Source organism: Mytilus trossulus, chromosome 3, assembly GCF_036588685.1.
Source record: "Mytilus trossulus isolate FHL-02 chromosome 3, PNRI_Mtr1.1.1.hap1, whole genome shotgun sequence".
Classification (NCBI taxonomy): domain Eukaryota; kingdom Metazoa; phylum Mollusca; class Bivalvia; order Mytilida; family Mytilidae; genus Mytilus; species Mytilus trossulus.
In genome coordinates, this window is record NC_086375.1 from 55,214,006 (window position 1) to 55,230,119 (window position 16,114).

Here is a 16,114-nt window from a genome sequence, read left to right on the forward strand (position 1 = left end):
GATATACATTTGACGTGAAACTGTACTTATGTATCCCGTCATACTTTGAACCACACCATTATTTTATTTATTATTATTACTTTTACTGTTAAGTCTGCTTTTTGGTATATCTACTTTACGTGAGTCTGTATTTATGTATGCCGACATACGACAAAATTATTTTTATGTCTACCTGTGCGAATTTCAAACGCGCTATTTTACACCAGTAATGAAAACCTTCTATCACTTATGGGTAGACTTTACATAGATAAATTCAGCCGTATTTGACGTGAAACTGTTCTTATGTATCCCGTCATACTTTGAACCACACCATTATTTTATTTATTATTATTACTTTTACTGTTAAGTCTGTTTTGTTATATCAACTTTACGTAAGTCTTCATTTATGTATGCCGTCATACGACAAAATTATTTTTATGTCTACCTGTGCGAATTTCAAACGCGCATTTTTAAACCAGTAATGAAACCTTCTATCATTATGGGTAGACTTTACATAGATAAATTCAGCCGTATAAGAAAAGCAAAATGAGAATGTTAAATTAATGTATGCCTTTTTGTGCTTCTTTGATACATTTGTTGTTTATGTAGAGATATTAAGATGATAACACAATATTGACTGTTGTACCCCTATTTTTGACATTTTTACTCTTTGAGTATGTTTGTTTTGTTCATGCATCGTTGACAATTTAATGGAATTTGATGCGACTGTCATATAAGTGAGAGGTTTAGCTAGCTATAAAACCAGGTTCAATCCACCATTTTCTACATTAGAAAATGCCTGTACCAAGTCAGGAATATGACAGTTGTTACCCATTCGTTTGATGTGTTTGGACTTTTGATTTTGCCTTTTGATTTTTGATTTTCCTTTTTGAATTTTCCTCGGAGTTCGGTATTTTTGTGTTTTTACTTTTTGCAACCACAAAAAAAAATCATAAAAAGGTAACATTTTGCAAAGAATTACCGTAGTTCAATTGAACGAGATACCGCTGAACTAATCAGAACTTGATTGTATTTGCAACGTAGACTTTTAATATGATATCGCGTAAAAACAGAAATAATTGTCCTTTCCTAGATTCAGATATCAATTTTGGTTTCACATGTGAACCTTAAAAAGTTATATCAAACATTGTTTTTCTTCTGTCCTTTTTTCATTTAGTTCCACCTTACAGAGTTTAGATACCCCAACTCGACTAGTCTCTCGTTTTTCACGTATCTGTTATGGTAGTGAAACTGTTCAACGTTTTTTACATTTGTATCACTGTTAGGTTATAAAGACATCAAGGATGTCGTTACCACATATTACTCAAAACCTGTAAATTTTGTTTTCAAAGATACGACGATTTAGATCTTAAATTGAGCTGTACATTTAGAAAAAAAAATTACTGAAGGGATATCATAAAAAAAAATTATGGTGATTTTGTTTTTGACCCATAGATTTAGATACGATCCATGTAAGCTTAACCTTTTCGATGATTACTTATTCTAAAAAGTTATCAATTTCATATTTGAAATTATAATAATAATTGTGTCATTGATGCTCACATTGGCTTGTTACTGTAACAAGAATACAGATAAACTTAAATGCATGTTTTGTTATTCACATACGGTTCGTTATCCGGTCGAAGATTTTTTTTTTCGCATTGTGCAAGGTCATGTTTTCCTCGACTGCTTATGAATTCTTAACACTAAACCCATTGGATGCGTACTGACTGATAATTTGTCTTCAATACATGATTTGTTAATTTAGTTGTTATTGCCTTATAACTGCGAGTACTCTCCAACAGATTTGTATAGTTCGTTCTTATGTTGCTAATTTGAAGGTACTATCCAAGGTTATAGGTGCTAGTTTTGTGTATGCAATCATTTTAAGTGTCTATGTGCATGTTCTATGTATGGAGCTTTAAGTTCAATGGTTGTTGTTTGTTGCTAGATACCATAACCATGTATTTGTTTTTCGTACGCAAATCATGCCGTTGAACATATCGTTTAAATTTTTAAACCTATGCAAGGACTTTTTTCTTTTAATAAGCTCAATTTTGAAGGCCGTTTGGTGACCTTTGGTTTCCAACATCTACAACATTTGTCTATTTTACATTTACATGTGCACTTGGATTTGAGACCATGTGAGAACGACGCCCCACGATAACGGTATATTCCGAAAAAGACACTTTTTGTAATTTCTATTGTATAAAACACAATGTATCCCACATCATGTAGTCGACGTTTTCAAACTAATAAGGTATACTTCCAAGTCAGCAGCTTCTGTCGTTGATAGACTCGTATGTTTTTTTAAATTTAGTTCATTTATATGTTCTGGTGTCTAGTATGATGTCATTTTTAGTGATGATGATGGGAGTTTATAACGACCTTGATTGGCTAAACAGCCCTCGCACGGTCGGTGAACTAGTACACATATTTGTTAAAGGGTCAGCTGAAGTCCGCCTCCGGTTGCAGGATTTTCCCGCTTTGCTGAAGACTCATTGGTGGTCTTCGGCTGTTTTCTGCTATTAGGTCGGGTTTCTGTATCTTTGACACAATACCCATTTTCATTCTCATTTTATTTTATATGTGCAGGTAAACGATATTATCCATTATAACTGTCAAACTCACGATTTTTCAACCTTATAATTACATTAGATGTATGTTTCATTATAATACGTTATTCTGATTGGCTAACTGCACATCACATGTTATTCCGTAAACAATTGCATCAGACAATAAAATTTATCATGCATGATGACACGAGGTCCCACAATAAAGTGCACAGGTGAATTAAATAAAACTGGATAAAAATCGTGTTTTCATGATTCTAGCTAAAAAAAAATGTAATTATACGTATTGAATGCTTCTTTTTGTAACTTTAAAGGGTTGTAAAAGCGTTGAACATGCGTACATTTTTAGAATGAAGCGCTACTGCGCTTCATACAAAATGTACTTCGGTCAACGCTTTTACACCCCAATAAATTTACAAAAAGAAGCATTCAATTCTTAAAATAACATATCAAACTGTATGGTAAAAGGGGAAGTAAGGCGACTCCCTGATAATGCCACATTATTGCTTATTTTGTGTATTGTTAGGAATTTAGGAAGTTACTCAGGAACAGAAGAGAACAAAATGTAAAGAAACCAAACATGTGCAACGTAAAAATAAACATAATCAAAAGGGTATAAACAAAACTGCCAAAACTTCACATAAACTGTTTACAATAGACACAAGTTATGCTCAATTGTCTTACATGATTGGTGCGTTTGATTCCAATCTTTTAAAATTGACTTGGGTTTCTTCGACCTACCCGGCTTCCTTCACTAGTGGAAATGATCGCCACGATATACACATGAGTGCTTAAATATTCATATAAACATTTTATATATTACAAACGATAGTAGTCGTGTATGCAATTACATGAAACTGAAAAAAAGAAATATTAATTTTGCTGGCATATTATCTTATTGATAGTATTTCTGTATGGTTTCTTGTTGTGGTGATCATTGTATCAAATTCAAATTTTAAATAATCATTTCTTAATGACTACTGAAAATTAGAATTAAAAGGAATATCCATATTTCTCAAGTTACAAAATTTGAACACATGCTGTTTTTTTCGATAAATATATAATTTAAAATTTGTTTATTGTTTGTATGTCTCTTCATGGCTAATTTCCTTCATTTCGACGTCATCATTTTCACAAATTCTACAAAAAAGGAAAAAGAATAGTTGTAGTATACGTATGAATATACATCATATGAAATATTGACATTCATTTTGGTTCAACAATTTCTTTTTAATGTCGGTTATTGTTTTGAAACATAAAGCTATACATGTTGTTTTATCCTTGATAAGGCGCAATGTTAAATAAAAAAGACATTTAGTAAATGGACATATTCAAATGTCTTATGCATAAATATTGAATTAGGAGATAACTGTATTGTATTTTAAGCTCCGACGGCATCAATTGGGGATTTGATGGTCGCAAATTAAGTTTACTGGCGACGCGTTAGCGGAGACAGTAAACGGGTATTTGCGACCATCAAATCCCCAATTGATGCCGTCGGAGCTTAAAATACAATATTGTTATCTCCATTCTAATGAAACTGACAGAAAAACAACGTTAAAACATGTATTTAAAATCTGTCATATGCCGTCTGCGCTTGCGCGTAGGTCCCATAGCATCAATTGTCAATTGATGCCATGTAAGAAAGTGACGTTATCCAATCAAAATGAACGTTACAAACGTTGTTGCATTAGAATGACTATTTCACGTTACAGTGCACTGCACCCTTTCACTGTTATATATTCAACTTTGTTTATATGTACCTAAAAATGATAACAATAATTGTGTGGAGTCTTTTTTTTTCAGAAGTGTATATATGTACATGCATTACGCTTCATCTTTGGAAACTCTTTCACAAACAATATTTATAGAAAAGCCACCGACTACTTAAAAATGTTGCTATAACATCATTTAAGTTTAATTTATTTTGTGTTCATGGCGATATACGTGATGTAGATAATCGCACAGGAAAAGTAATGAATAAGTGCATCAACTTTAATCCTGTGAATATATTCTTTTTGTGGACTAATCAGTTTTTAAAACTAAGAAAATAGATCATTTAAGTTGGTTTGTCTGAAAACTGCCTGATATTATCTAAATCGAAAACAGACACCTACATTGAAAAATAAAACGTACCGTCATAATTAACTTGTCCATCTCCGTCTCTGTCAACCTCTCGTATCATCTCGTCTACCTCTTCGTCTGTCACTTTTTCTCCGAGATTTGTCATCACGTGACGAAGTTCAGCTGCACTTATAAAACCATTGCCGTCCTTATCAAATACTCTGAATGCTTCTCTGATTTCTTCCTCGCAATCTGAGTCTTTCATTTTTCGGGCCATCATAGTAAGGAATTCTGGGAAATCTATCGTGCCATTACCTTGAAACAACATTTAAAAAAAATGAAAATGTGTTGTTTTTGTTGTTATTGGCTGAAACAGAATGTTAAAGTTATCTGAATGCACATGACTTTGTGCCTTATGCAAGCATAACCTATATATACATGAATGATTTAAATTGTCCTAAATTGTGTTCGGAATCTTCTCAAAAGTGCAGACATGTTTGTAACTTGGAAAACACCCTCATGATAACCTTACTCAGATTCAGCGTTATTCTTTATCGGACAATCATATTAAAGAATTCTTGAAAATCTATCGTTCCATTACCTCAGAGGAAAATGAAGAAGTGTTGTGTAACTTAAAAAATGAATAACATAGATACGAAAAAAATAGTGTAAATGAAAAGTAAATACACAAAAACACTGAACTCCGAGGAAAATTCAAAAAAGAAAGTCCCAAATCAAATGACAAATTCAAAAGTTCAAACAAATCAAACGAATGGATAACAACTGTCATATTCCTGACGTGGTACAGACATTTTCTTATGTAGAAAATGGTGGATTTGTGAACAACCAAAGAATTTAAAGAATAATAAAAACTGCACAAACCTGTTTTAAATAAAAAAAGATAACAAAAAAAACCAACAGAAAATCAACTCAAAGAAATGTACTTTTCAGAACTTATTCTATTTCATAAATTGATTTATATACTGTCTTAAAAAATAACTTGTGAAACAATTTGATAGATACACAACCATTTCCTTCAAAGGTTGAACCGTTTTATTGAAATCAATGTGTCGCTTTCACGAATATGTATACAAAATAAGCAGCTAAAATCACAGCCAATAACAAAAAGGTGTCCATAGTACACGGATGCCCCATCCGCACTATCATTTTCTATGTTCATTGTACCGTGAAAATGAGGAAAATCTCAAATTTGGCAGTAGATAAGAAAGATCATGTCATAGGGAACATGTGTACTAAGTTTCAAGTTTCAAAACCTGCCTCGACCAAATATTTGAACATAAAGCGCGACAGACGGACGGACGAACCGACGCACAGACAAGACACCATAATGCCCATAAATGGGGCATGACAGTAATATGTTACGGAAGCAAACATAGCAAGTGCCACACTAATGGAAACTTCCTTTTACAAGGCAATAAATATGTGTAGGACTCGGAACCGCGATGGTCACGCTGAAGTGCGATGGTAACATTGTGACGTTAACTTGCTGATATTTACGCTGAAGTGCGGTGGTGGTTACGCTGTAGTGCGATGGCCAACTTTTAAAAGATTTTGAGTAAAAGCAAAATGCACATGGGCTGTTGTAATAAAATAACACCATTAATATTTGACTGCTAGCCTCTTATTTAAAAGATGTTTTAACTTCTGTTTAGATCAAACCAAATACTTTAATTTTTGTTTTAATCTAATTTTCTAAGTCTGCAATTATTCTTTTAGCACGCAAGAGTACGGAATGAGGTGTTCAAAGGAGAAAAAAAAGTTCAGCGTGTAGGTCTTTATAATAGTACTAAGAAGTGTCCATCACATTTACTCAAATATTATCATGATAAAACTTAGTAATTGCTCACATTCGTCTTCAATTTATATATATACTGAGCCAAAAAAGTTTAGCAACAAAAATGTAAAATTTTATTTTATTACAAAATCATAACAACATATTATTCTAATAATAAAAAAATGAAATTATGATATGTTAAAGCAACATGAATGTTTATCACTCACAATCATTAGGATTTTCTTTGTATGGAGCGCGGGAGGGTCAAAATGCGTAAATGAGTATAGTGATTCTCAAAAAATCAATGTCTCAGCCATGCCCTAAGTGCACCAATGAAGGATTGGCAGGCACACCAGCAGCTTCCCTTAGTCAATGCACTACATTTTTAGCCGGAAAAAACTTGTCACGTGTTGACGTAAAGCGAAGGAAGCGCTCCTCCCTTGACGATAGTTTTTTTTTGTCTACGAGATATCGACCTATCATGTGCAGTTGTAATTCGTCGATATCTGTTTGTTAGTCTCTAAACGGTTGCCTTGTGCACATTAAATCGAGCCATGATGTCAGCAACCCTCATTCCGGCATCAACCATTTCAAGACCGTTCTGACTGTCATTTTCGGGGAGGCCTGGGTGTCGCCCCATGCAATTTTTTCACAGGAGTATGTGTTTTTCTTAACAATGTTGTGTTTCTGAACGTTAGTGAAAAAGAAATTTTTAATATTGTTTTAAAAGTACAGGTACAGAAGGTAAAACCTCATTTACACGTGCAAAGCTGAAATGGCGCGAAATCAATCAGCAGAAAAAAAGTAAGACTGTTTTAAATTACAGGTAAAACTAAGGATTATATCAATAATGTTTGAATATTTTTTTCCAAAAACAACAAAAAAGAAGTTATAAAAAAAAAGTGTTGCTAAACTTTTTTGACTCAGTATACATGTTGTACCTTGAATGTCGGAACAGTATCCTCGAAGTAAAAATACCGACAAGTAAATTTATGGTTTACTAATAGCGAAGCTTGTCAATTATTTCACGAAAACCAAAGGTGAGGATGATAAGATGTGAAGTAAATGTAGGGTTTAGTCAGGTTAATTTCTGTCTGACATGTTTTAGACTGAAACCATAAAAAAAAACCAAGAGCGACGGTGTTCTTTCAAAACCGAACAAATATATCTCGGGAATAAAAACAACATTATATGAATTTGATATAGCAAAATCATTGAAACATTGCTAATACTATCATATTTTTTTTAATTTTTAAATTGCCCACATAAAATCATGTGACGCTTACCGTAAGATAAAATAAGATTAATATTTAGATTAGTATTATGATCTATTATGTATATATCGTACAAAAAGTGTGCGGCATAATTCAAAATACTGGTTAGCCCATTTGGTGACCAAGTTCATCTTTCAGCCGTTTTGATGCCTAAATTGTTTTAAAATAATTTTTTAACCTCAACATGTAATGCTTAAAACTGTTCGGGACTTGTTTCTTTCTTATTTCCTTACTTTTCTTTGTTAGCATGAAACCTTCATCTACAAAACCCTATTCTCCTGCCAACGAATACATGTTGTATTATTATTCAAACGTCATAGACAAAACCATCGCACTTCAGCGAAAGGACCATCGTACTTTGGCGTGGACCATTGCACTTCAGCGTGACCATCGTACTTCAGGGTCCCCATCGCACCTCCGAGTCCTACATATGTATTACAAGTTTTATGCTTGATAGATTCTACATACCATCAGCATCGACTTCGTTGACCATGTCCTGTAGTTCTGTTTCTGGCGGATTTCGTCCGAGAGATCCAAGTTCTTTTGTGGTAATGGTACCGTCACCATCCTTGTCGAAGAGACTGAAAACTTCTTTAAAATCTTTTAAATAAAAAGTGCATGCATACATGTATAAGAAAGTCAATAAAGAGAGAAACTAATTGTTGAAATGTTACAATGTTTACGTTAAAACGGGCAAAAATGTGTTTGTTTATATATCTCAACTTGTACGATTCGCTCGTGTATGTAACAATGTTTAAGATTTTAACGAGAGAAATTTATGTATTACTGAAAAATTATTACACCAGGGTTTCGATATCACAAACTAGTCAAAACATTTACTAAATTTTATCATCGGTATAAGGACATCATTCGTAAATATAGCTCAACATGCAGACTTCTTATACGTTCAGGTATTTCACATCCAATTTTTTATGGAAATATTCTTTATAAAGCACAAAGGTGTCAGTATTCACCTAAGAAACTTACAAAACCTCTGAATAGACTTATTAAGAAGGGATATAATTACGATACTGTTGTCAAGTCATTAAAGATTGCATATTTTGGCGTTAATATTGAGTCACTGATAAGGTCGGAACTAAACACATTTATTCTAAAAACAGTTGTTGGCATGACACGGGTTATGTTCTTCTCATATATGTTATGTTGGTATGATGCTAAACCCCTAACGGGAAGGATTGTGCCTGATTTCATATGATGAAATCGTAATCTTCCAGTCAGTTTAATTGAAGTCTGGAGCTGGCTTGTTAGTTAACTGCTAGTAGTCTGTTGTTATTTATGTATTTTTGTCATTTTGTTTATTTTCTTTGGTTACATCTTCTGACATCAGACTCGGACTTCTCATGAACTGAACTTTAATGTGCGTATTGTTATGCGTTTACTTTTCTACATTGGTTAGAGGTATAGGGGGAGGGTTGAGATCTCACAAACATGTTTAACCCCGCCGCATTTTTGCTCCTGTCCCAAGTCAGGAGCCTCTGGCCTTTGTTAGTCTTGTATTATTTTAATTTTAGTTTCTTGTGTACTATTTGGAAATTAGTATGGCGTTCATTATCACTGAACTAGTATATATTTGTTTAGGGGCAAGCTGAAGGACGTCTCCGGGTGCGGGAATTTCTCGCTACATTGAAGGCCTGTTGGTGACCTTCTGCTGGTTTTTTTTTATTTGGTCGGGTTGTTGTCTCTTTGACACATTCCCCATTTCCATTCTCAATTTTATTGGTCTTATCATACACAACGTTCCTTACAATATTTGTTAAAGGAAATGGAAAGACAGTTAACATGCAACCTCGCATGCAACCACATATGCATACCAAAAAACGAAATTAAACAAATGAACAAACTTCGAATTAACATATGTATCTATAAGACGTAGGTAGGATAATCAACACATATTTTTAGTTTTAGTTTATCTTTTCCATAATGTATTTAAAGCTGGGGTCACACATTCACGATTTTTACAGCTGTCCTTGACAGGACCATTCCCGATTATAAACTGTCGGCATATTCGGGATGATTAGGTACTGTCGGAACGTAATTCTACCACAGTCCGCTCTATCGCATTGCAAACTGTTTTGTCTGGTTTCAGTCGTATTGTATTCTGTGATTGTCAGGACTCTGACGTGGATATCATTGACGAATTTCGTATTGATAACGGGACTGTTTCGGAACGGTTTCGGAAAAGACGGTTCGCAGTCGATAATATCTGGATGAAATCTGGACTCATTCAGAAGAAAAACAGCAATGAAAAAATTTATGCAGATCAGTCAACAATTCCTCATCCACAGGACACCGTCAAGAAAACAGAACATTGTTAGGATTTTGATCCGATACAGCAGAATATGTCACGACATAGTCACGCTTGTAATCCGACTTTTCCCCCGAATGTTACGGGACGCAACTGTCGGGGTGTTTCGCCGAACTGTTCGGACAATTCCCTACCCGTAGGTATCTGTTACGAACTAAAACGACTGCGTTCATACAATGAGAGGACATTCCAGATAATTGAGGATAGTAATCCGACCTTTTTTGATTGTCTTGTCTTATCGCGGTCTGATCTCAAACGGGAGCAATAATCGGCAATGTGTGAAACGCCGCATTACATTCATGCTTCTTCATATTTGACGTCCATTATCACTGAATCATTTTGTTCAGGGGCCAGCTGGGCCACGCCTTTGGGTGTGGGATTATCTCGCTGTATTGAAGACCAATTGGTGGCCTTCGGTTGTTGTTTGCTCTTTTGCCGGGTTGTTGTCTCTTTGACACATTCCCCATTTCCATTTTCAATTGTATTATATGAATATAAAATTAAAAGCATATGTAAAATAAATTGCAAAGTTAAAAAAACAAATTACAACTTAAGTGTTTTCATCTTATTCTACTGAAGTAGAATCGATTGTTATCAGTTATGAAACCAAGTACTAGTTATAGTTTTGTTCCACGTGATTCACGTGATTCAAATTTGGATGTTACTTTGACAAAAAGGAAGATGACAATTGTAAAAAGATGAATTCATTGCATTTTTAATATTTCATAGTTTTCAGCGGCCCATTAGTGTTAGTTTGAAGACAAAATCCAGATATAAAACAGATATTCTTGTAGTATTTCTAATGTTAAGTTTACATGATTCATAGGGGGGGGGGGGGAGTTAAATAGCAAAAAATAAACGAACTCCAAAGAAATTTCAAATCAGAAAGTCCCTTCTCAATTGTCAAAATCAAAAGCTCAAAGATATCAAACGAATAGAACACATCTGTCATTTTCCTGACTTGCTATTTTTGTTAAATTATGAAGAGAATGGTGGATTTAACCTGATTTGAAAGCAAGGTAAACCTCCCACTTATATAACAGTTGCATCAAATTCCATTATATTAACAACAAAAAGGGTAACAGAGGGATATTAAATAACATTTCCAGATGTTTTTGTTATCTCTTCTTAAAGAAGGATTTGGGTACATTATGCTTCAAATGAGTTTAAGAGCCATTCGCTCTTCATGAGCACACAGTTAGAATCAATAAAATGGTCGATTTCAATCACGTACATGTATTAGCAATTATATTTTATAGAACAATTGAATACCTGCAATTTGTTCTTCTGTAAATTGATCAGCCTACAAGTACATATACTTTAAATTAGATTATTTCTAAGATATTGTAATTATTTATTTTCTATAGTCTGTTCCGTTAAAAGAAAAAAAGCAATTTTTAAAGTTCTAAATAATTAATAAGAAGGAATCCTCATTTTTCTCAAAGTAAATATTCGTAGGTTTCTTCAAACTGATTAAAAAAATATTTAGTTTCAAAATATTTTGATCAAAAGAAGGGTGATTATTTCCTACTTTCGGTCTCATATGGTAGCTTTAGGCCCACCGATTCCAAAGATATATGTTATATACGTGTATGTACTTTAGGTTGACATAAGGGAGACAAATCGAAACTTCCGGTCTAAAAAGTTCACTATTGGCAAAATCTAATAGGTTACATCACCCTGATTCCAAACTTATATGGTTCTAGGTACTTTAGGTTTACAAAAGGCAATTTCCGTCTGACATTTTTATCATCATAAACATAATTACATAATGTTAAATACACAATAGATTTGACATGTGTAAACACAAATTTGCATAACTGTCAAACGCTAGAACGTTAAAGTATACCTTTGGTTTAAAAATTATAGTCATAACAAAATCAATAGGTCTTTCCTTGGAAAAGTGGAAAGATCTCATAACCTGAAATTATGTTGATTACCACTTCATTGACCTTGTTGTGTGGTTAGAATGTTTTTGTCTTACAACACGTCTTGGAGGACTACTTTAAAACATAGCATTATTTGTATATAGCACACAACAATTAAGAGAGGATATTTATACCAATCTACCTATAAACCACTCGAAGTTCAGTATTATTGTGATTTAACTTACCAATTAGTGCCGTCAGCTCTAAACAAATAATTAAACATTATACGTCAAATGTAAAAATTGCAACATACAACAACTTTTAATTTAAAAAAATATCAAAACCAGAAAGTTAAACGGAATAACAGTCAATTTAGACACCAATCTTCAGAAATAACCATATAAGTGTGAAAACAGCTTGACACCATTATTGTTAACAGTCATGCTAAATGAAAATAACATATAAACTAGCATGTTGGTATTATTGACAATAACAACCAAAATGTTTACCAAATACAGTTGATTAAGAAGAGCAAATGTGCTTACACAACTCGTTGTCGAAATGATTTATCATTTAGATCAGTATCTCTGATTTGTCATTCAAGTTTTTTTATATAGATATGCTAACAGGCTTGTTATATTAGAACTCTCTTCTTTATATTGACCAAGCCAGGAATATAATATATATAAACACAAACTAAACTTAAAAAAAAGTAAGATCACAAAAATACTGAACTCCGAGGAAAATTCAAAACGAAAAATCCCCAATCACATGGCAAAATCAAATGAAAAAACACATCAACTGGACAACAACTGTCATATTCCTGACTTGGTACAGGCATTTTTAAATGTAGAAATTTTTGGATTGAACCTGATTTTATAGCGCTAAACCTCTCACTTTTACGACAGTCACACCAAATTTAATAATATTGACACTGATGCTTGAACAAAACAAACATACACAATAGGTAAAAAAGTCACAAATAAAGGTAAAATGTCTAATTCGGTAGGTCACATTCGTGAAAGTTATGACATATACAAAAAAGTATAAAATTGTATTCTAATGCTTAAACTTGAAAAGATAAACCTTCCATACATGAATAACAATATCGACGGAATTTTCAATTAATCTGATCACTGAAGTATATTGATCAATACATTTTGACTATCTTCCACCTATCCACAACGAAGCAAAAACTGGAATAATCTATATATTACATAAAATACACAAAAAAAAAACTAGCAATCCAGGTCGACCTATTGTTTTCGTGAATAGACATCCAACTGAACAGGTGTTCGAATGTATAGACCAACACTTAAGACCGCATGTTAAAGAACTACAATCTTACAAGAAAAAAGAAAGCCTTCCTTTATCAAATAATGCTATATGCGCACCCATAGAAATGTCTTTTTGATATACAAACATTCAACAAGACGAAGGAATATCTGCCTGTGCAGAGAAGTTATGGGACACTCGTATTATCAAAAATTCCTCAACTATATTGAGCCAAAGAAGTTTAGCAAAACTTTCCTTTACAATTTTATTTTTGTTGTTATTACTGCCAACAAAAATATTTAACATCATTGATATCATCCAAATAGGGTCTACCTGTAATTTTAAACTGTCCTACTTTTTCCCGGGTGATTGGTTTCGCGCCATTTAAGCTTTATATGTGTATTTGATGTTTTACCTTCTCTACCTGTACATTTAAAAGGAAATTTAAAATTTGTTTTACACTAAGGTTTAGAGACACACCATCGGTAAGAAAAACACTTAAACATTAGACAAAATTGTATGGTGCTCCAACCAAGGCCTCCCCGAAAATGACCTTCCGAAAGCTCTTGGAATGGTTGATGCCGGAATCAGTATTGGCGACATCGTGGCTCGATTTAATGTGCATAAGAGACAAGTTTAGAAACTAACAAACAGATATCGACAAATTGCAACTGCACACGACAGGCCGATATCTGGTAGACCCAAAAAACTAACACCGAGAGAGGAGCACTACCTTCGCTTTACGTCAAAACGTGACAAGTTTTTTTCCGGTCATAAGAGTAGTGCATAGACTAAGGGCAGTTCATGAAGGCCTTGCCATTCATATATTGATGCATGTGGAGCATGGAAGAGAAATTGATTTTGAATAAGACTTCACTCGTTTCCGCATTTTGACACTACTGCGCTCCATACAAATAAATTCCTAGTGAATGTGAGTGATAAACATGCATGTTGCTTCTGATATGTCATAATTCCATTTTGTTATTATTAAAATTATATGCTTTTATAATTTTGTTTATATTTTTGTTGCACAACTTTTTATGGCTCGGGATATATGTAAGAATGTCAAACAAAAAAATGACAAGTCTACGACAGACCCATCGTCTGGATCACATGTAAGGATAATACACGGCAAAAAACACATATTCTATTCAATTGGATCCTAATAGCCATGATAAGTTCGCATCCCGGTGAGGAAAAAATAAAAGTTGAATTTGCAGACGTAACATTATTTTGCTGATGTGTAGTGTAAGTATGTATTTTGTAATTCCTATTCCCTTATAAGTTTAAGTGAACATATCAGATCTGCTAGGTAAATCTAAAAAGAAAACATTGTGTGTAAGGATACATTTCATTTCACAAACAAATAAGTATGACGCAGGCATAAATTTTGCTTGGGTTTTAGTAAACGTATACGCAACAGTAACTTTACATTGCAGAGAAAATACAAGACAAAAGACACAGACAAGGCACAAATATAATGACATTGTTACTTTGATTTGTCGGAATCTTACTCAAGTATGCCAATCGTAATTATTTCGTCTCCCGACGCCAAATTGGAAACATACGTCTCGCAGTAAATGATTAATTATAAGAATTATTTTTAAAAAAATGTTAGTTATTGTCAAAATAGAACTTATCACCCAGTTAGTAAAATTGTATCAGATACCATGAAAATAACTAACAAGTGTTATTTGTGGTATGTCTAATAAGTTACGATTTCTTTTTTTAGACACGAATTTTCCCAATACGTCAATGTCGTTAAGACTTTCCCTGGACTTCACGTATAAAATGAAACAAGATCAGATAACTCCGAGAAATATTTAGACCTTCCCATAAAAGTTTACCAATCGGAAACCGAGATATTTAAAGACAGTGAGTATATACCTTTTACTGTGAGTCGTATGTTTCAAATTTGGCGTCGGTAGACGAGATACTTACGATTGACATACTTTGGTAGGATTGCTACGGATGATTCCGACAACAAAAGTAGGCATGTTATACATCATTGTGTAGAAAAATCAATTTAGATTTACGACATAACAAGTTTTGTTGTTAACTACGTTGAAGACCTATTTTTGACCTTCTGCTGTTGTCTGTTCTATGGTCGGGTTGTTGTCTCGTTGACACATTCCCTATTTCCATTCTCAATTTTATTTAGGTGGGTTGACAACCGAGAAATCGGCATATAACAAAATTTCCTGACCGGTTGACATTTTTCACAAATGCGAGTGTAGTACCTCGTGTTATATATTAAGGTATATAGGGAAACACATCTGAGACATTTGACTATGATTGGTCAAGTTTCGTTGAATATCTTTAAAATGCAATTAAACAATATATTTTATTGCTGCAAACGATGTTTCTTTTGCCATTCTATAAAACAACACGTCCTGTTTCATTGCCAATTTTGCTGCTTTGAAACTATTGCTTTTATTAAGGAGGCTCGCGGGTACAAAAAAAAATCACACAGACACATCGGTTTGGTTTGGACAGAGATGACTTTAAAATTTTTAATATCAATGAAAAAGCTCCAAATTATCACCCTTTGGTGCAAACATTTAAATTTTTTGACGTTTAAATTGAAATATCTTTTTTTTAACTCATCGGTGACCTATATTTTGTAATAATTGTCTTCAAACAAGCTATACATAAACTATTAAATTTAAGCTATTTCTGTAATTAAGTTCTTTTTTTTATTTCGATATCACCAATATTTCTCCTATTAGTTCAACAGAAAGAATTTTTTTTTTACAAAAATGTATGCTTCTTTCGGAGACAGACTTTAGCTTAAATGAACGATGACCCCATATTTTTATTTTCTATTTTTATTAGGTATAAGATAAAGTTTAATCATAGAAAAAAATAACAAAATCCTATATTACAAAAAAAAAGTTGATTTAGACCCGCGAGCCGCCTTAATACACTTTCCTACAATAGGGATCATAATTCTAACAATA

General features: G+C 33.3%; 1 protein-coding gene across 1 annotated transcript in view; it reads right to left on the reverse strand.

Moving 5' to 3' along the window:
• The window catches only part of LOC134710890 (uncharacterized), a 46,054-nt gene that overhangs the window by 11,513 nt on the left and 18,427 nt on the right, over nucleotides 1-16,114 (reverse strand). Inside the window, exons 5-7 of the mRNA XM_063571299.1 lie at nucleotides 8,154-8,266; nucleotides 4,689-4,931; nucleotides 3,674-3,692 (exon numbers count right to left, since the gene is read on the reverse strand). Coding sequence (XP_063427369.1) covers nucleotides 3,674-3,692; nucleotides 4,689-4,931; nucleotides 8,154-8,266 — 375 coding nt within the window. The remainder of the gene's footprint in view (nucleotides 1-3,673; nucleotides 3,693-4,688; nucleotides 4,932-8,153; nucleotides 8,267-16,114) is intronic.